This window comes from Phyllostomus discolor, chromosome 8 (assembly GCF_004126475.2).
Source record: "Phyllostomus discolor isolate MPI-MPIP mPhyDis1 chromosome 8, mPhyDis1.pri.v3, whole genome shotgun sequence".
In the NCBI taxonomy this organism is placed as follows: domain Eukaryota; kingdom Metazoa; phylum Chordata; class Mammalia; order Chiroptera; family Phyllostomidae; genus Phyllostomus; species Phyllostomus discolor.
The window spans coordinates 47,496,262-47,517,519 of NC_040910.2; the positions used below are offsets into that span (position 1 = coordinate 47,496,262).

The 21,258-nt window shown below is 47.7% G+C and overlaps 1 protein-coding gene across 9 annotated transcripts in view; it reads right to left on the bottom strand.

Moving 5' to 3' along the window:
* The window catches only part of EPS15L1 (epidermal growth factor receptor pathway substrate 15 like 1), a 93,319-nt gene extending 72,061 nt beyond the window's left edge, over positions 1-21,258 (bottom strand). For all 9 annotated transcript variants that reach the window (XR_003685085.2, XM_036032490.1, XM_036032496.1 and 6 more), the window contains exon 1: positions 21,176-21,258. Coding sequence is in view for 8 of the 9 variants with exons in the window: in XM_036032490.1 (XP_035888383.1) it covers positions 21,176-21,208 (33 nt within the window). In the remaining variant the exon portion in view is untranslated. The remainder of the gene's footprint in view (positions 1-21,175) is intronic.

Sequence of the window (21,258 nt, forward strand, 5' to 3'; positions counted from 1 at the left end):
GCCAGACAATTTAGTTCCTCTCCATATGTCCCTGGTGCCTTTTGAGCTGCTGCCCCAGCACTGGAGCTCAGAGCAAGTGAGTCCAAATAAGTTTTGTGTAGGCCCTTTAACAGGAACTGCCTGGGGCTCCAGGAGCCCTCCATCTCACTCACATTCTCAGCTGATTTTTACGGCCAAAAGTTACAAGGAGTTCTCCTCCTAGCACTGAAACCCTAGGCTGGGGGGCCTAGTGTGGGGCTGGGACTCCTGGCCCATCAGGAAGTCTCAGAGGCCGAGATACCCCTCCTGATTTTTAACCACCACATGTGAGTGTGAGACAAGCCCATTCCATATCTCTACTAGTCTTGATGTGGCTGCTTCTTTATATTCTTAGTTATAGCACATCTATGCAGCTAGATTTCAGGCGGTTCTGTATGATGATTGCTCTGTAGTTTAGTTATAATTTTGGTGCGGTTGTGGGAGGTCCCAAGAACCATGTTTACTTACGTAATCATCTTGATTGGAAGCTGCCTTCGTGTTTTAAAATAATAAGAGAACATGAAAAGTTCCTCTAGCCCAGATGCAATTTACAATTGGGGAGAAAGGAGAGGGCACATCAGAGAACAAGTTCACATCCTTCTGTTGGGAGGGCTTAAAATACCAGTTAGGTGAGTGTATGCAATTTTAATGCTGAAGATGTGGTCACAGCAGAATCTTTTTGGAGGAAAAACACTCTCACAATTGGGGTTGTAGCCATTCCTAACCTCCCCAGGATTGAGTCCACCCAGCTCTGATCCTCATTTTCTTCCACAACAGGACTCCTAAATCTCTGTCTGGAACCAGGACAAATCCCAGTCTGCCAGAGGTATGCTATCTCATGCAAAACAAAGCAATGACTGCTGACCTTGCTGAGTTCAAAACGACATTTTTAAAGCAAATCAGTTTTCACTGTAAAACTTTTAGAAAAGTATCTGTAATTCATTGTTCTGATAAACAGTGAATCATATTTATTGAGCACTCATGGTTTCCTAACCTGCATCTCATTTAGTTCTCCCAACAACGCTATGGGCAGGTAGTACTGTAGCCCCAAATAACAACTGGGTGGGGGGATTGAGGGTCACACAGTCAATGAGTGCCAGAGCCAGAGGAGCACCCAGGCTGTGTGACCTTAAGCTACTGTGTCCCCTGCGAAAACAGCACTGGCATGAGACAGCCAAGTGCTGGGCCACAGCATGGCCTACTGCACGTGCTCACCTGAGAAAATGCACACACATGATCATGTGATGGTGCATTTTATTCAACAAATGAGGTCAAAATGCAAGACACAACTTGAGCACATACACAGACTTGAAAACCGACATAGTCTGCTATCTCCCTAGGAAAACTGACAGCCCATAATCAGTGCATTCAATGCTGTTGCCAAGTTTTGCAGAAGTTAAGCATGAAACACCAAAGACTCTTGAGTTCCTATGTGGAAACCCAGACACTGATGCAAAAACAAAGCCTGGAGAAGTGCTTTCTTGGTAATCCTTGCATTTTTGCCTTCCGCTTAGAAAGAGTTCCCCTTGCTGCACCTAGGCGGCATGCCCAGCTATATCCTGCAGGTGGGAAACTGGGACTTAACTCAATACTGTTCAAAAATCATCAGGAAACACTAGGGAATCCAAACCTTCCTGGAACTGACAGCTCTCTCTGATTGCCTGATCAGAGCTTCCCAAACCACAGCTAAGGTAAGCATTACCATGAGAAGAAGGAAAAGAACTTGAATGTGAGAAAGAGTTTTTAATAAAGCTCAAGGAATAAGGCAGACTTGCCACTTAAAAGATGAGCAAAGAATAAGAGAAAGGCAATTCAGAAAAAGAGATGCAGAAACTTAGGGGGAAATGCTGAATTTATAGATTGCAAAAATAAAATGAAGTAAAATGCCAGTGTTTGTCATTAGGTTGGCGAGGTTCTCCCCAGGGCTGACCAAGATGGAAACACATCTTGTGTCCTGCTGGTGGGAAGATTAATTGGTCTTTCTGAAGGTCAACGCAACAAAGTGTGCAAAATGTGTACACCCTCATATTCAGGATTAATTCAATTTCCACCAAACTCCAGGAAGATTCTTTGTAGGCAGCAATAAAATTATTCTAAAATGTAAATAGAAAGGCAAAGAAACTAAGATGAATAAACAATTTGAAAAAGAAAAATAAAGTAGGAGGAATCACTCTACTTGATTCCAAGGCTTGTTATAAAGCTACAATAATCAAGACAGTGTGGCACTGATGGAGAGCCAGACGCACAGAGCCATGGGACAGAATAGAGAGCCCCGAGATAGACCCACAAAAACGTGTCCAACTGAGTCCTGACAAAGATGTAAAAGCTGTTCAGGAGGAAAGACGCCTGTTCAACAAATGGTGCTGGAGCAACCAGACAGCTGGCCAAGGAAGAAAATGGGACTCAACAGAACTCTCACTTTACACAAAAATTACTAACTCCAAATGGATAACAGGCTTCAATATCAAACTAGAAAACTTTTAAGAAAAAATATAGGGGAAGATATTCAAGATCAGAAGCCAGGCAGGGAGTTCTTATACTTGATACCAAAAGTCAAATTGATAAATTGAATCTCATCAAAATTAAAAATGTTTACTCTGAGAAAGACCCTGATAAGAGGATGAAAAGACAAGCTAAGGACAAGAAGAAAATGCTTTCAGCCCTGGCTGGTGCAGCTCAGTGGATTGAGTGTGGGATGAAAACCAAAGGGTTGCCAGTTCAATACTCAGTACATGAGAGGCAACCACACATTGATGTTTCTCTTTCTCCCTGCGTTCCCCTCTCTCTACAAATATGTATTCTTTAAAAAGAAGATGCTTTTAAATCATATATCTGACAAAGAACTAGTATCTGGAATATATAAACAACTTGCAAAATTCAAAAGCAAAAAAAGCAAACAGTCCCCCCCTCTAAAAAAAAGCAAAAAGTCCCCCCTCTAAAAATAAATAAATAAAATATTTAAAAATTAAAAAAAAAATTTAAGTTCCAATGTGAGTACTCAAGAAATCTTTTAAAAAAGAGAGAGGAAAAAAAGCCCTGGCTGGTGTGGCTCAGTGGGTTGAATGCCGGCCTGTGAACCAAAGGGTTGGTTGAAGGTTTGATTTCCAGGTTTGATTTCCAACTGGGGCACTTGCCTGAGTTGCGGCCAGGTCCCCAGTGGGGGGGGTGGGGGAGGGGGCGTGTAAGATGCAGCAGCACATTGATGTTTCTCTCCCTCTCTTTCTCCTTCCCTTCCTCTCTCTCTCAAAATAAATAAATAAAATCTTAAAAAAAAAAAAAGCAAACAGTTCAATAAGAATATGGGTAAAGGACATGAGAAAAAGTTCACCAAAGAGAATACAGAGATGGCAAATAAGCAAAGAAAAGATGGCCACCACATTGTCAGCAATCAGGGAAATGCAAAGTAAAACCACAGTGAAATGCCAGCACACATATATCAGAATGGCTAATAGAGCAACATCAGTGAGCAGGCAGAGAAACTGGGTGGCTCGTACATTGCTACAGAAAATGTAAAAAGGCACAGCTACTCTGGAAAACTTTGCAGTTTCTTAAAGCAAAACAAACACTAAAACATGCAACTATCACAGGACCCAGCAACTGTTTTGGGTCTTCATCCAGAGACATGAAGACTTAGTCACCATAACATGCTTTACTCAAACGCTTAGTGCAGCTTTATTCATTATGGCCCCAAACTGGAAACACCCCCGATGTCCTTCAGTGGGATTGGTTAAATGAACCGTGGTCCCATGGAATATACTGCAAGGCATAAAAAGGAACAAACTGCTGATACATGCAACAATCTCGAATAAGCTCCAGAGGATTGTGCTGAATGAAAAGGCTAATCTCCCAAGGGCATATACTGTGTACTTACATTATATAACATTATTAAAATACTAAAATGATAGAAATGAACAGCCAGGAGTTAAGGAAGGGGTGGGGTGGGAGGGAAGTGGGAGTGGCTACGAAATGGCAACAGCGGCATTCCCGTGGGGATAGAACTGTTCTGCACTTGACTGTGGCAATGTCCATGTTTTGGTTGTGACAGTGTACTAGAGATCTCCAAGATGTTACCACTGGAGGAAAGTGGGTAAAGAATACACAGATGTCTATGCATCTTGCAATTTGTACATAAATCTATTGTACAATCATCTCAAAATTTCAAAACTAAAAAAAATTACTTAGGAGACCTCACAACCAAATGCAAAATGACATTTTTAGACAGTCAGGGAAATCTGAATGTGGACTGGGTATCGGACAGTACTAAGGAACATTCATTGTGTGAGGTGTCATATAGCAACATAGTTCAGTAAAGAAACAGTCTTAACTGTTAAGAGATGTGTATTGCAATACGAGTTCTAAGACTTAAAAAATCTAGAAATAAAAATTAACATGGGGAGGTCAGGAGACACAGACACAGGTGCAGAGATTTGCAAAACTTTGGCATCTTTGGTAAATGGGTGGGGGGGGGTACAAGGGAGCTCATTAAACTCTTCCTATGACTTTTATTGTGTTTAAACTTTTACATAATTAAAGACCAACATCTGATGTGTTTCTGCTCTGGCAAGGATCCTAAGGTACCAGCTGCTTCTCAGTCAAATATGATAAACAAAGAGCAGCTTTATCACCACCAAAACCACCTTCTGTCAAACAATAAAAATTAGCCTTTCTTTGAAGCACACTCACTTGTGCACGCACAGACACCTGTATGGACAGCCTCCCAGTACTATAAGGTCTCCTCCTGAAGATGTGATCAGCTATGCAGGAGCAGGAAGGACAAGAGGATTTCAGTTTGTCCAGCTTGAGGGTGTGACTGCAGTTGAGTGAAAGACTGAAAACCTTTGAGGACTGGTAAAGCCAATAATGAACTGCTGTGTCTCCACTAAATGGAAAACCAAACAGCAGTAAAAACAGTACAGGCAGAACTTTTATGAGTGGGGTATGACTATTAGATATTTGCTAGTGAGCGAGAAGGCCTGAACCAGTTCCCACAGTTATGACCTGGATGGTAAGCACGAGGTGATCAAATCCATGTGGATCTAAATGTGGCTGAAGAGACACCTCGTACTACCAGGGCTTCTGACTGGTAAGCTGCTAGCCTCCTCATGGCTTTCTGAGCTTTCCAGGGTTCTACGTTAGCAGACACTGCTCCTGTAAATAGGACAGAAAAGGAAAGGAAAGGGGAGAAGCACAAGAAGGATCTGAAAGAAAATACACTATTCTCCCCAGGGACCCCTACAACCCCATGACCAGAGACCAGCTGAAAACATACGCCCACCATTCAGCACAGGACTCTATCCGACCTAAGCAGAATTCAGGGCCTACAGTGGGGACTTGACATTGTGTGTGGTGGGGGAGACCTATAGTCCCCCAAGGAGAACCAAGGAGTAAGAGAACCACTGATGAAAGTTTAGGTGAGCAATGAAATATCACAATAAACAAAACCACTGGAAGGAGTGGAGTTCAGGGCTAGAAGCCATTAGGAGGGACCAGAAAGGCCAAGAAGGATTAGAACACAGAATCGAGGTGTGAAAGCTTCAGTGCTCTGGGGAAACTGACCCTCTCAGCCTCGTCTACCAGGAACAGAAGTGAGGGAGAAACAGAGCTCATCCTAACACACTGCGCTGACACAGGATGCAGGGTTAGAGGTCATCAGCACCACCAGACAAATGTGGACGCGAGTCCTACCCCACCACTCGAACGCTACAGAAAACAGCAGCCTCTCGGTGCCTTGGTTTCTTCATTTGGAAAATGAGGGCGAGCATCTCCATCACCGGAGACTGACACAGGTAAGCACTGGTCAAACGCTAGCTGTTTCGAGTCCTATTCCCTCCTCTGTCATTCTCCTCCCACAGCTCCACGTGAAAATGTGTGCTAGCACCAGAAATGCCCCCCCGATCCCAGTTCCACCTCAGGCTACCGCCTCCCCCTACCCTGCACAGAAAACTTCCTGAAAGGGTAGTCTGCCTTTGGATTCATCAGTTCTCAACTTGTACACTTGTGAATTCATTCATTCTTTCACTCAACACACACTTTCACACTATGAGGAGGTGTGGAGGACACAAAAGTAGGTGAGGCGGGGCTGCGGGGCTCAGGAAAAGGAGACAGGTGGGTGGACTGAACCCAGAGTTACAGAGCACAGTGGGCTATAGCACAGGGTGCCAAGGGGTACAAGAGCGGGAGACACAGCTGGGGCCTCCAGAGCTGGGGCAGCAGGACAGGCAGGGACTCTGGGTCACTCAGCAGTTTCAGCCAGGCAGGAAGGGTAGACAAAGTAAGATGACAAGGTCTATGAATGCCTTGCTGAGAAGCTAGGAATGACATCCTGAAGGCAACCTGAGCAAATGTGCACAGGAGAAGGTGACCTGAACATGCCCTCAGCTGAATAGAAGCAGAGACAGGAAGACAGGGCAAGAAGGAGGAGATCAGGAAGAGATGGCTGCAGTCCTCCTGGTGGACGAGGCCCAAGGAATGCAGTGATTCACTGTGTGGAAACCCACAGAGAAAGGGAGAGGAATGACAGTTCACCTTTAAATGTGTTTCTCTCCAGTGCCCCTATGGGTCACTGAGGTAGAAATCTCATTGCCACTTGAATGGCATTTATTGAGCCCCTGCCTAGTCCCAGGCACAGGCCTCAGCGAAGATGCAGCAGTGAATAAGGAGACTCCTCCCCCAGCCCTGCCAGGAGAGCATCACTGGCAATGACAATGCACACAGAGGGCTGCCAAGAGCTGTGCAGAAAAGACAGGACGAGGTCAGACACATAGCTGCGAGAGCAGGGAGGTGGCCACTGCCTCAGCTGAGCCTACCCAAGGGGACAGGAGACACCAAGGCTGAGGAGCACTGTGTTGAAGTGCTGGAGAGACACACAATAGGGATAAAAGGAGATACCACTGGCAGGAAAACACCGGGGATGTGGGGGTCCCAGAGGGACTGGGACAGGTATAGGGGGGAGTGGCATGGGGTCAAATGCAGTCATGCAGAAGGCCAGTGGATGGCACTGGAAGGGCTGGGTGATCAGGAGCTCCAGGGACCTTGCCCAGGCAACCCAGGCAGAGCAGAAAGCAGATTCCAGTCCTTTCTTCTGAAAGTGCTGCTTAAGATCAAAAGTGGCCATGTCCCACCCACAGCCCTCTCTGGACAAGGCTACTCCACGTATCTCAGAGAACAGCCTTGATCCATTCTGTCTTTCCTTACTCCACACGATGGACACACCCTGAGCAAAGCCCTGGAGAGACAGGGACAATGGTTCAGTAGTTAGGGCCGCTACACAGCAGTACACCCACTACCCACAGTGCTCCCAACCTTCCCCAAGTATGCTTTGAACCTTCCCAAAATTCCTTTCCTACATCAGCCATCCCAGGGTTCCAAGGTCTCTGCTCTCTTCCAATCCCTGGCCCAACATTATACCATCTCTTAAGAGAGTACACCACCAGGATTCTGGTGCTCCTGGCCACCAGGCAATGTTGTGCCGAAGACTCCCAGGTTCCCCCAGGCCAGGTCAGATCAGCTTGCTACCTCCCCCCACTTCCCTCTGTGGATGGCATCATCAGCCTCCCAGTGCCCAGTGCTCTTCCATAGAGCCTGGGGATCCTCTCCGTCCAGGCACCTAGCTAGGCTCCCAGATTCCCAGGTGAGCAAGCCAGTCCCTGCTGCCACAGACTGGAGCATCATGGTCTGGTCAGGGAACAAACACACACACAGAAGAGCAAAGGCACTGGTAGACAGGGAGAGTAGTGGAGCTTTGTCCTGCTGGGGAGGTGAGGGAGGGATTAGACAGAGCAGCGAGGCCCCACCTTCCAACCCTCTCCTCACTCCAGGCACCTTGACCCAGAGCCAGCCTCCCACGTAGACCCCACCTTCCTCCCCCACGTCCCTCTCCACTCTACTGGCACCCAGTCACTCCCTTGCTCTAAAAGACCCTTCACAATTGCTGAAGGAGCGAAAAATCCTGACCCTCAGCCTAGCCCTCAATGCGCCCCACAGCTACCTCCTGCCCTGCCAAGCAAATTCCGCTCCCCACACACGTTCACCCATACACTCACACACAGCTGTGGATCCCCACCTTCCTTCCCACTCTACTGAACACACTATGCACTTTTCAGCCCTTGTTTTGGCACAAATTATTCCCTTTGCCTGGGGGTAGGAGGGGTCCTGCCTGCTGAAAGCCAATCACCTTCCAGCCCCCCCAGCTCTAAGAAGCCTCCTGAATTCCCCCCAGTGGGAACAAGTCTCTCTCCCCCCAAATCTCACAGCCTGGAACTTGCAAAAGGAACTGTAATGATTGCCTCTCCCTATACTTTCAATTCCTGGGGGTGGGGGTTTCACATTTTTTCCACCATGTGCCCCGCAGAGCCCATACGCAGCCTTTGGTAGGTGTTTGTTCATGGAATGGGTGAGGTTTAGGTGACGCCTCAGGAAGGAGAGGGTGAGAGGAGCGCAGAGTGGTCAGGGCCAGGGGAGACACAACTCCACCACTCAGCAGTAGAGCGAAAACAGTTCACAAAGCCTCACTGGGCCTCGGTTTCTCCATTTGTAAAGTGGGGATACAGTAGTCCCTCTTATCTGCAGTTTCACTTTCCGTGGTTTCAGTTACCTGCCATCAACTGTGGTCCAAAAATACTACGTGGAAAATTCCAGAAATAAGCAATTCATATGTTTTAAATTTTGCGCCATTTTGAGTATCATGATGAAGTCTCACACTGACCCTTCTCTGTCCCACCCCGGACATGAATCACCCCTTACCCAGTGCCTCCAAGCTGTACCTGCTACCTCCTATTGGTCACTCAGCCGTCTTGGTTACCAGACTGACGGTCACAGTACTGCAATGCAGTGCCTGAGGTCAAGTCACCCGAATTTTACTTAGTAATGGTCCCAAAGCGCAAGAGTAGTGGTGCCTGCAATTTGGATGTGCCAAAGAGAAGCCACAAAGTGCTTCAGGAGAAGTGCGGGGGCTCTCCCTCCCAGGAGCACACCCACACCTTTCTTCCCTCTCAGGCGTGCATCTCCTAAACTCTAAGGGACCCCATGAGACCTGCAGCCAGGGGAGCAATGGGTGGCAGCAGCTCGTCCCATGCTTACCCCTGGAGCCTATCTCCAAGGCCCCCTTTGCTCTGACTTTTCAGTGAGCTGACACTGCCCGCCCCCCAGCTCTCTCCTACTGCTTCTTCTATCCTAAGCCCTTCCTTGCTTCACTGTTCCCAACTTTAATAAATATACTCTAAAAAAAAAAAAAAAAAAAAAAAAGCTGCCCTGGCTGGTGTGGCTCAGTAGACTGAATGCCAGCCTGTGAACCAAAAGGTTGCCAGATCAATTCCCAGTCTGGGCACATGCCCAGGTTGAGCCAGGTCCCACACTGGGGGCATGTGAGAAGCAACCAATTGATTGATGTTTCTCTCAAACTCTGATGTTCCTCTCCCTCTCTTTTTCCCTCCCTCCCCCTCTCTCTAAAAATAAGCAAAATCATTAAAAAATAAAAATAAAAAAGAAAGAGAGAGAGAAGAGATGTGTACATATTGAAAAGAAATGTAGTGTATGTAGGATTTGCTACTATGCAGTTTCAGGAATTCACTGAGGGTCTTGGAACGTATCCCTCAGTGATTTGGGGGAACTATTGTAACATTGTGCCACCCTGAGGATTACCATAAACATCAAATTAGACTACTAAGCAAAGCATGCTCTACAATGGGAAGCCATTGTACATCTATTATTACAGTGCTATACATCTATTATTATAATATTACTATTGAGACAGAGAAGTGGGCTTTATTTACAAAGAACCAAGGGGGTAGAGAGGGAAGTTGGGCAAAGCTATTAATCAAGACTGCACTGCAGGTTTCAAATTATAGTCCTTTCACCTGCTACACAAATGATCTTTGTCGAACAATGAAATATTGCACCAAACAGTGAATACACTACAGTACATGTTGTACTCATTATTTTCTCTCGACCAGCTGGCTGAGCTGTGCTCAACACCCAGGACAGAACAGTCTGTTGCCAGTTCTCAGTCACCAATTTTTAAAAACACACAACCTCACATACAGTAGGTTCAGCACATACCTATAAAAACCCACTTACCAGTATTTTTCAGACCATACGACGCACCAAGGTTTTAGAGGAAAATAGGGAAAAAAATTTTGAAGCAAAAAAATGTGGTAAAATATTTAATAGCATAAATAACATAATATTTCACCAATGTAAATGTAAACAGAACACAACAACAGCATTAACAACCATTATTCCTCCCAAATGCAGGGGGTGGGGGTGGGTGCATCTTATAATCTGAAAAATATGGTAGGTAGTTTTGAATTAAAGGATATTTTCTAGTCCTGGCTGGGTAGCACAGTCAGTTAGAGCGTCACCCCATATGCTAAGGTTGCAAGTTCAATTCCCAGTGAATTGAACAAAAAACCAATGAATGCATAAATAACAGAACAACAAATCACTCTCTCTCTCCCCCTTCCTCTGTCTCTCTTTAAAAAGTATCAATTAAAAAATTTCTTTAAGGATATTTTCACCTTGACTGGTGTGGCTCAGTTGGTTGGGCATCATCCTGTAAAGCAAAATGTTGCAGGTTCAAATCCTGGTCAGGGTACATGCCTAGGTTGCGGGTTCAGTCTCTGGCTAAGTGTGTATGAAGGCAGCTGATCGATATTTCTCTCACACATTGATGTCTCTCCCTGTCTTTCTCCTTCCTTTCCTTCTCTCTGAGAACAAATAAATGAAACTTATTTTTTTAAAAAATGCATATTTTCTAGTGGCTAAAGTCAATCAAAAAATTAAATCCACAAAGTCAAATGCCAACACTAAATGTATGCCTGAAAGGATATGCTGATTCCCCAGCCTGGTATGTGAGGATGTCAGCTGAGCCCCTCTGGCATCTTCTTCTCCATGGAGAAAGTGTCCAAGTAGCGGTAGAGGATGCCACAGCACTGAGGCAGTTCTCATCTTTACCCGGGAAAACACCAATGGAGGAATGTTCACAGTAACACCTGCCTGGGTCTGTGGGGTTCTGGGACCCCCTCCACAAAACTGTGCCCTTTCCAGGGTGGGGGGATGGAGGGGGCCAGCCCACCCTCACAACTTTAGTCTTGGTTAACTTCTCAACATGAGGGCCTCATCGTCAACAGTTTTTGTCCTGCTTAATCTTTTCCCTTCACAAAAGCATTTCTTTTTCCACCAGAAAATGTAAAATTGAAAAGCACATCCTATGCAGATTAAGAAAAGCCAGTTTCCTATTGATCCATATAATAATCGACAGGCATGATCATTACTGTCACTAGTAAATCACTAGCAGAAAGAGAACCTCTTTTCTCACCCTCCCAGACCAGAAGTGAAGAGACAAAGGGAGCCCCGGAGGGAGGAGTGGGGGCTTGGCCCCAGGACACTGGGTGGTCCTGAGGGGAGTGGGCCTGGGCAAGTAGAACCCTACGCTTTGCCTGTTGCTTCACCAAATAAGTAAGACTTCCCCACAGATCAACTGCCATCAAAGACAGCCAGAGAGACAGACTGGCCCACCCCACGCTACTATCACCTGCCTGCTTCAGGGGCTGAGGGACGCAGCAGGAACAAAGCTGCCCCTGCCCTCCCCAGGAGCCCATGGTGTGGCATCCACCTCCCCAGGAGGCCTGAAACCAGCCATTTCACCTCTCACTTTCTTAGCTGCCTTGTTCAGAAACAGGCACAGGGATGATGACAGCGACACCAGAGAGGTCAATGATAAAAACACACAAACTGGGTATCCCACCACACTTCCTTACTTCCGTCAAGACCTGTGCCCCAAATCTCTCCCAACACTGTTCTGGGGGACACTGGTTTACCAGAGTCAGAGAATGGGGCTCTGAATGGGCAGAGAAGTGTACAGATTGGTGGGGAGGTCTGAAAGGCTGTGCATATCTGCCTCCACTGGTTCCTGCTGGAACAGAGGAGGAAACAGAAAGGGAGATGCAGGACTCTCTCTCCCTCCTTTTCTTTATCTCCAGCCCAGAGGAGGGATTCATTCTACCTCTGTGAGCCAAGGGAGTATGCCACGCAGTGTCTGTGCCGAGCAGAAAGGAGCCCATCTGAAGGAAGGGACTCAGTTCTGATCATCTAGGTCCGGGTGGTAGGTGCTCAGTAAACCAACTCCTGAGGGGAGGTGGTGGCCTCCCCTCAGGAGTTGGGCTGCTTCTCAGCTGCACCTGAATGGGGGGATCTCACCCAGCATGGAAGGCCTGCTGCAAGATGGTGGTTTGGTTTTTTTTAAGATTTTATTTAGTTATCTTTAGAAAGAGGGGAAGGGAAGGAGAAAGAAAGAAAAACACTGATGTGTGAGATACATTGATTGGTTTGCCTCTCACACCCCCCCAAGTGGGGACCTGGCCCAAAACCCAGGCTTATGCGCTGACTGTGACCTTTCAGTTCACAGGCCACCATTCAATCCACTGAGCCACACCAGCCAGGGCTTCAAGGTGGTGGGTCTTGTCTTAACTAACACAGTCACCCAACTGGCACCACCTACCTGGACAGGCTATCTTATTCTGCTGGCTATACACACACACACACACACACACACACACACACACACCAGCTTCTTTCTCTTATTTCTTCCCCCCACTTAGAGCACCCCCTGACCAAACAGCCATCCTACATATTTCTTCCATCTCCAGCCCCCACATGCTCCTCCAGAAACCTGCCTCAGGCCAGGTGGCTCTTTACCACTTCATGCCCATACCACAGCAAACTCCAGGCATTCCCTGCACAAGCTGTCAACTGCCAAACAGTCACTTCACCCCTCAAGAACCTGCCATAGTTCCTCCATAATGTGGACCTGCCCTACCATTCAGTCATTCATTAAACATATGAGTACTAAGTACCTGGGGTAGAAGTACGAATTTAAATAGGCACAGCTCTGCTTTGTGGAACCAATCTAGGTGGTGGGGGAGACAGATCCTTAATCAAATAAACTCCTAAATAAAATGACAAAGTGGTATTTATAAAAGCACAGGGCACTCCGCACTGGTAGTGACAGAAGGCTGGGCCAGTCTGTTCAAGGACGGCTTGACTGAGGAACTGAAGTGCCAGCTGAGATATGAAGAGAAGTGGGGATTAACCCAGAGATGAAAGGGGAAAGAACACCCTAAAAAAGAGGCAATAAATTACATGTGCAGAGACCCTGAGGCAAGAGGGAGTGTCCAACTATGCAGCAACTGAAAGAAGGGCCAAGGGGCCACAGCAGAGTGAACAGGGAGGGCAGATCTCAGAGCTGGGAATACAGGTGGGCCACATGCGGGCCAGGGCACAGGCCTGATCCAGCCCACAGACAGGGTCAGCAGGTTTCCTGGCACCTCATCTCCTTGCTTTTGAGCAGTGTGTACAAGAGGAGAATCAACTTTTTATCAACAACCTGAAATATAATCAATAAGTCAATTCTGCTAGCAAGACTACTACAAGAATCCCATCCAGGAGGCAGAGCTGAAAGGAAATCAGGAGATAGCTGTTTGCGGTCATCTTGTGCCTCTACTTCTCTCCAATGGCTTTGTGGCACCAAGAGATGGCACTACCATGGCAGGCACAGCACTGCCGTACACCAGGAGTAGCCTTTGGAGGTCACCCTCCCCATGTCTGTCATCAGCCACTCTCTGGGAAAGCAGACACTATCAGTCCCTTTTGTCCCAGACCAATTGTAGGCCAAGCACAGAGTCCTGTGTCTCATTACCAAACGCTTTATTCTAAGTCATCCTAATTAAAAGAGGGACGTGGACCCCAGAGTCCCAGCCCTGGGCTTGCCATCTGGCCCTCAGAGCTGGAATTCTGACCTTTCTGGCTTCTGCTAATTCTGCTTTGCCTCTGTCTGCCATTCCTCCCTCCCTCCTCAGCATCCCTACAGCTCAGTCCAATGCTCATTCTCCCCGCAACATCTCCAATACACGCAAGTGGAAGCAAGTTATCCACCCCTCCCCCAGTTCAGACCACCCAGGGCCTGACCCCTCCTTGTGCATCAGCCTTGCAGCACTGAGCACCCATTCTGGCAGGGAAACCTCTTGATTCTTCATAAAGTCCAATGAAGAAATTTTCCCATTCCCCCTCCACATTCCAATGAGATTTGAGATTAAAACAATAAAATAAAATTTAAACAAGTGACCTTCTCTTCACCAGACTCCACAGTATCTAGCGAATAAGTAGAACAATCAGGGTTTCCATTTTTCTCTTTTATTGATTCTAGAGAGAGGGGAAGGAAGGGGAAATAGAGGGGGGAGAAACATTGATATGAGAAAAACATCAATCAGTTGCCTCTTACACTCGCCCCGACTGGGAGCTGAAACCCACAACCCAGCATGTGCCCTGACCCAGAAATCCAAACCGGCAACCCTTCGGTTTTGCAGGACAGTGCCCAACCAACTGAGCCACACCAGTCAGAGCGGTATAACCAGTGTTTAAAAAACAAATGAGATCTGCCCTGGCTGGTGTGGTTCAGTGGTTGGGTGCCAACTTGTGAACCAAAAGGTCACCAGTTTCAATACCCAGTCAGGGCACATACTTGGGTTATAGGCCAGGTCCCCAGTTGAGGGCAGGCATGAGAAAAGCAACCAACTGATGTAGCTCTCATATATCAATGTTTCTATCCCTCTTTCTCCCTCCTTTCCCCTCTCTCTAGAAATAAACAACAAAATCTTTATAAAAATGAAAACAAATGAGAGCTTACTCTGTTGTAAGGCTTAGCAGCTGTAAAAAAAATATTTTTCAAAAACAAGAAACTATAGCCCTGGCCTGGTGGCTAAGTTGGTTGGGACATCACCCCGATATGCCAGGATTGCAGGTTCAGTCCCCGTCCAGGGCACATACAGGAGACAGCCAGTGGACGCACAGATAAGTGGAGCAACAAATCGATACTTCTCTCTCTCTTCCCCCCTCTCTCTCTTTCACTCTCTCTCTCATCAGTAAATAAAAATTTAAAGCAACAAAACAAAACAGGAAACTACAGTGCAATGCAGAGCCAGCCCTGGGTCAGAAGAGCCATGTGAGCAGAGCTTGCTGGATGGGACCTTTCGAAAGTACCATAATGCCTACTGAACTCAGTTTTACCCTTTAATAAAGTGAGGATAAGACCGACCAGAGTGACCCGGGAATGAACTGAGTAATCCAAAACACCTTTTCTGCTCAGTCCTTGGCACCTTCAGAGTGAGGACTTCCTGGACCTCACACATGGGGTCCACTTCACAGTTCTCACAGCATGATCCCATTGCCCATGGGACAGACTAGTACACGCCCTGCTCATCTCCTTTTTTTCTGTTCCTTCCCTCCTTAGAATCTCAGCTCCACTGGGAAGGGCTGTCTTCAGATTCACTGCTATATCCCACTGCCCATAAAGCACCCAACAAAGGGGAGATGACCAGTAAATACTTGCTGAAAGAAGGGCATGATACACAAATAAACACCACTGACAGCACATCCATCACCCTGCATGATCCTGACACTCTACAGCTGTGAGGCAGGATATGTAAAACCTGAGTTATTTCCAATTTGGCAGGTAAGGAACTGAGGTGCAGAAAATACTACACCACTAAGGGCACTGAAAGAATATCTGGGGACCTACCACTAAAATACAGGCACCCTGCTCTGGCTGGTGTGGCTCAGTGGATTGAGGGCCTACTTGTGAACTGAAAGGTCACTGGTACCATTCCCAGTAAGGGTTATATGCCTGGGTTGCAGACAGGTCCCTGGTGGGGGGCATTGCAAGAGGCAGCCAACTCATGTTTCTCTCTCACATTGATGTTTCTCTCCCTCCCTTTCTCCCCTCACTTCCCCTCTATCTGAAAATAATAAATAAAATCTTTAACAATAATAAAATCAAATACATAACGTTCAGGCACCCTGAAGAGACCTCAGATGAAAATGGGTCTTAGGGCCCTCGTTAAGGAAGAATATGTACAGCGTGGATGCTGGCTACTTAGGTCAGATCAAGGTGGGGAAAACCTGAGGGCACCTCCAGGGAGTGGGGCTGATGAGGTGCCTCTCACCTGGGTGGTGGTGGTGGTGGTGGTCTGCCTGTCAGCACAGTAATGTGGCACAGCTTGAGGCATTGGAGAGTGGACATTTGGCTCCAGGGCACTCTCTGATCCAAGGACAGTCACTCCACTTCCCAGATCAGCTAATTGGGGTTAAGAAGGAGGCATGGGAAAGTTGATTTAAAGTTCAAAATTGGGGCAGGAGGGTGAAACTAACATGTTCTTGCTTGATCTGGAGCTACTCAGTTAATAAAAAAACAAGTGAATGCAGGTCAATTAGACAGAGATAGCCAAGGAATTCTGTATCTTAAAGGGCGGGGCCAAACTTTACTGTCGAACCTGGCTCTCTGCCCACCAATTTATGCCGCATCACCATTAGCATTCTAGTAAGATAGAAACTAGCAATTATTTTAGAGAAAAAAAAACAAGGGACAAAAGGACAGACAAGTGTCCCAAGCAATCAGCATTCATTCCAGACATACTGGCTGGGTGCTGTCTGGGCGGGATGCCCAGCAGGCTCCCTGGAAGAGTGGCAAGAGCAGGATTCTTCAGGCAGATGGATGTGGGTCAACCCCAGCTCTGCATCCACTAGCTACGGGACTTCAGCAAGTTATTGCAATCTCTGTGGGTCTGTTTCCCATTTGCAAAATGGGAAAGGAAGCAGATGACAGAGAGGGGAGGACCCCAGTGGCCTGGAGAGGGTGGGTAAGGAGAGTGGAACTCCTTGGGCACAGGAAAGATTCTCCTCACCAATGAGCCCAATGCTCCAATTACCATGTGCTTCTTAGTCCAGGGGCCACACAAGGGACCCACAGAATGGACAGGAGGGAGAGCTCTCATTCAGGTGGGGCTAAAGGAAGACACCACCCAAGAGGCCTCTGAGAACAGCTGGGCAGGTAGGATGTAGCAGGAGGTCACAGCATGAGGTTCCAGTAACAAAGCCATGGAGTTGGGGGAAGCACTGAGAAGAGCCAGGGGTTTGCATGGAGATGATGGAAGAGGGGGAGAGCAAGCCCACAGGGTGAGGTGGAGTGGGAGCAGGGAGCATGGGAATGCCAGGCCAGAAGCAATCAAGCTGGACATAACTGGGAGGAGGGGAATGAGAGCTGCTAGAAGTTTCTGAAGCGGGCAGGTGGTTGAGGATCCATTTCAGAAGATGAATCCTGCAGTGATGTGGGATGAACTAGGAAGGAGAGGCTCAGTAGGAGTGAAAGGGCCCAGCTCATGAACTTGTGGGAGTGGTAAGGAGGTAGCCAGTTCCAGAGTCCAGCAGCCTGGCAGGAGCAAAGGAGAAATAAGAGGTTAGACCCCAGAAGATGAGGGAAGGCAGGTTTAGAGTGTGGTGCATGAACACACCAAGACCACACCAAAGACAGAGCACAGAAAGGATGCAGGCAGAGAAGGCTGACATTTGGGGGCAGAAGAGTGTGTGTGCAAGCCCATGGATAGACTACAGTGACAAGTGTTTCAAGGAGGACCAGCCCCAACAACAGCCACTGGAGTTAAGGATGGCAAAGTCACTGGTAACCTGTGAGAATATATGGTACAAAGGGGTAACACAGGTATGTTTCCAGTGTGGGTAAGGCGAAGGAAGCTGTGCAGAGACAAACACAAATCAATGAGATGCTGATGGAATTAGGGAAAGCCTGCTCCTAGAGAAGAACTACACTCTTCAAACTAACAAGATTAATATTCAGGGTACAGGGAAGGAGATGTCATAAAGATACCAGAAAGTAGGGAACAGACCAGGAAAGCTGCTGATGGGAAAAGCTGCTGATAGGCAATGCTGGGGCCAGTTGAAAACTACCCCTTCCTGCCCCTCTACAAAACCACTAGCTAAGCCACCTTACTCACCTTCAACTGGCTACCCATGGTCCAAGTGAGTCTTATACCTCAATCCAACCAGATCACAGCCTCCTATGTCAGGGGGCTCCCACTGCCCCAACCAGAAATTACCCTGGAATCACATCCATCCTTCCCCTGTAATTATCTATTAACCACTTGATCCCCTCAGCCAGAATGGAAGTGCCTCAAAGGGCTGAGCCTCACACCTGGGTCAACAGGAACACCTGCCTGGTGCAGTGCTTCTCTTAAGTACAGGTATAGAGCAATGACAACATAATTACCCACAGGAAGAAAACCTAGTCATGTCTTCATTCAACAAACACATAGAGAAAGCAACAGGAAAAAGCACAGAAGTCAGTGACCCGAACTTGTAAGAGGTCAGAGAATCCAGGCTGTCAGTCTCTTACAAATCCTTGTTCAATTCTGCTCCCACCCCCAGCACCCATGCCACACACAGAGAAGAAAAACCATATGTGAATAGCGCTGGGCAGTGCGGGTAGCTGGTCCCTACTTCATGGCACCTGTCATAAGTAGACACGCCCCCCCCAGCAGTGTGTCTTCTTCACACCACCCCTCAGCATTGATCACCGTCCACGGATGTCTGTGGGTCCATCTGTTCTCCGTCTCCGCAGTAGAATGGGAACCCAATAATAGCAGGCACAGGCTTCTTGATCCCATGCCCTTGAACCCATGCCCAGCACCCAGGATCAAGAGATAGGTGACCAGCAGAGACCTTTGGAAGAAATGACATTTGAACTGCCACCTGAAGGAGGGAAAGGAGCCAGGCACTGGAAGATCAAGGGAAAAAGCAGGGAAGAGCACTTCAGGGAGAAGGAACTGTCTGTGGAGACATGCTGAGGAAAGAGGAACAGAAAAGCAGCAAGTATGAAGTAAGACTGCAATGTGGGTGCCAGAGGCAGCAGGCAAGACAGACTAGCAGACACCAGCAGGGCTCCCTGGGGAGGAACTGGGATTTTATTCTAAAAGGTACTAAGCAGGTGAATCACATGATCTTATTGACCTGACTCAAGTTTTCATACCTTACCTCACAGCAGCAAGTCCCTGCCTTCCCCTAAAGCTAATCCTTCGTCAGTAAAATAAGAATCCCCTCTTTGTTGTGCTGATAACCACCAACATGTTAGAAAGCCCTTAATAAACTCTAAAGCACTCTGTCCTGACCGCATGGTTTAGTTGGAGCGCTGTCCTGTACACCAAAAAGTTGCCAGTTCGATTCCCGGTCACGGCACACATGGGGCATGTACTTGAGGAAACCAATCAGTGTTTATCTCTCACATAAATCGATGTTTCTCTCTCTCTCTTTCCCCATTCTTCTCTAAAATCAATGGAAACATTCTCAAGTGAGGACTAAAAAATAAATAAAATACTCAATAAACAGTTATCATCAAAGTTCAAATTAAGGCTAGTGGTAAAATTTGATGAGAAATTTTAAAAGATTTCCCCTTAAAAAAATAGAAGTGCTTTTGCCCTAACCAGGGTGGTTCAGTGTGGCTGGTTGAGGGCTGTCCCGAAAAGTGAAAGGTCTAGTGATTCCCAGTCAAGGCACATGCCTGGGTTGCGGGTTATCCCGTCAGGACACATTGCTGGACGTGACCAACGGATGTTTCTCTCCCTCTCTTTAATGGTAAATAAAACCTGCCCTGTGTGTCTCAGTGAACTGAGTGCTGGCCCGCAAACCAACGGGGTGCCAGTTAGATTCCCAGTCAGGGCACATGACTGGGTTGCCAGGCCTCCAGTGGAGGCGTGCAACAAGCAACCACACATTGATGGAAACTCCCTCTCTGTCTCCCTCCCTTTCCTCTCTCTAAAAATAAATAAATTATTTTAAAAATAAATAAAATAAAAATAAGTATCTTTTTTTAAAAAAAGAAATGCCTTTTCATTTGATGAGCCTAAGTAAGTTTCAACCCTGACACCCTAAACTGTAGCAACTGGCTATTAATAATACCTAACATCTGTAGGCCACTTAGTTTGCAGAGCACTTTCATATGTTACAAGAACTTGTTAATTAGCAACAGCTAGCTAGCCTTTAATGCTTTCAATTTAATGAGTTACAAATTGGCTAGTTCTTGCAAGACTTAGCAAGTATGCATGTCTCTCTCCTTAGATCAACTGACCACTCATGTCAACCTGCCTATCAGCTTTCCTGGGGTCTGGCATTCTTACTGCTGTGGTCTCTATTCCCCCATGTCCAAATCTGCCAGAGAATTAAATGTGATAACTATAGTATCCCTGAATGCTTCTGATGTGCCAGGCACTGTTCTAAGAGCTTTACATACTTAATCTTCACATTATCTCAATATTTTCTTCCCTATTTTCCAAATGAGGTAACTGAAGCATGGAGAGGCTGAGAGCTTCATCCAAGGATACTCAGAGGACTAAGTGCTGGAGCCAAGATTTGAATACAAGATGATGTGACCCTGTGCCCTCACTCTTAATTCCTAGCTAATTCTTGCAAAATGCTTATAATACGGTGGTATTACAGCAAACAGAACACAGATGTTTAGTAAATAAAGACAGCTGTTATTAGCAGTATACAGGTAGCTTATAGTTCTAAAGAAAGCGTCACCTCCGGGACAGCAGCGACCTTGTCTGTCTAGGTGACTGCTGCGCTCCCAGCACCTACCTGGCCCAATGCACATCGGACGTAAGAATAAATGAATGAATGTCCCTCCCAGAAAGCACGGCTGCTTGCGCATGGCTTTTTTCCCCACAGTTACTGCCCCTTAGTAAGAGCATCAGACGGACATGAGAACACAGAAAGACGCCCGGAGACCTGCGATTCCCCCTTGCACGGCTCTGGTGTGTCAGAAGCAGCTCCCAAGGGAGGAAGAAATGAGTCCAGGATCCCGCTACTGGCAAATCCTGGTTCCGGCGCCGCTCTACCCTCTACCCCGCGGGGGACACTGTCCGCCCTGGAGCTGGGAGTGGGCAGGAGACAAAGACTTGCGGGGCCGCCGCACCGGCACAGATGCTCGTTTACCTCGCCCACCTCCCCGGAAGGGAGTCCGAAGTCACCGTGCGTCGCCCGGCCTGGGAGCTGTGGTGGAGGACTGACAGACCCGGGCACCAAGCCCTGCAGATACGCGCCGTGGCCCCGCCCGGTAGCCCCACGCCGAGGGTCGCTGGGGCGCGGGAGGCCCCGAGCCGGCCTGTCACCTTCACAACAGACCGCCCCCTCGCGCGTCTTCCGCCAGGGTCCCTCAGCGCGTGCCGCCGCTTCTCAGCAAGGCGTCCCCACCCCTCAGCCTCCCTGTAGTGTCCACCTCGCGCCCCGGCGCCGCGCCCCCGCCAGTCCGCCCGGCTAGTACCTGCTGAGAAAGCGGGAGGAGCGGCGCCGCCATCTTCCCACGGACTCGGGCTCCGAGCGCCGGGGGACGGGGGTGGGACCGCG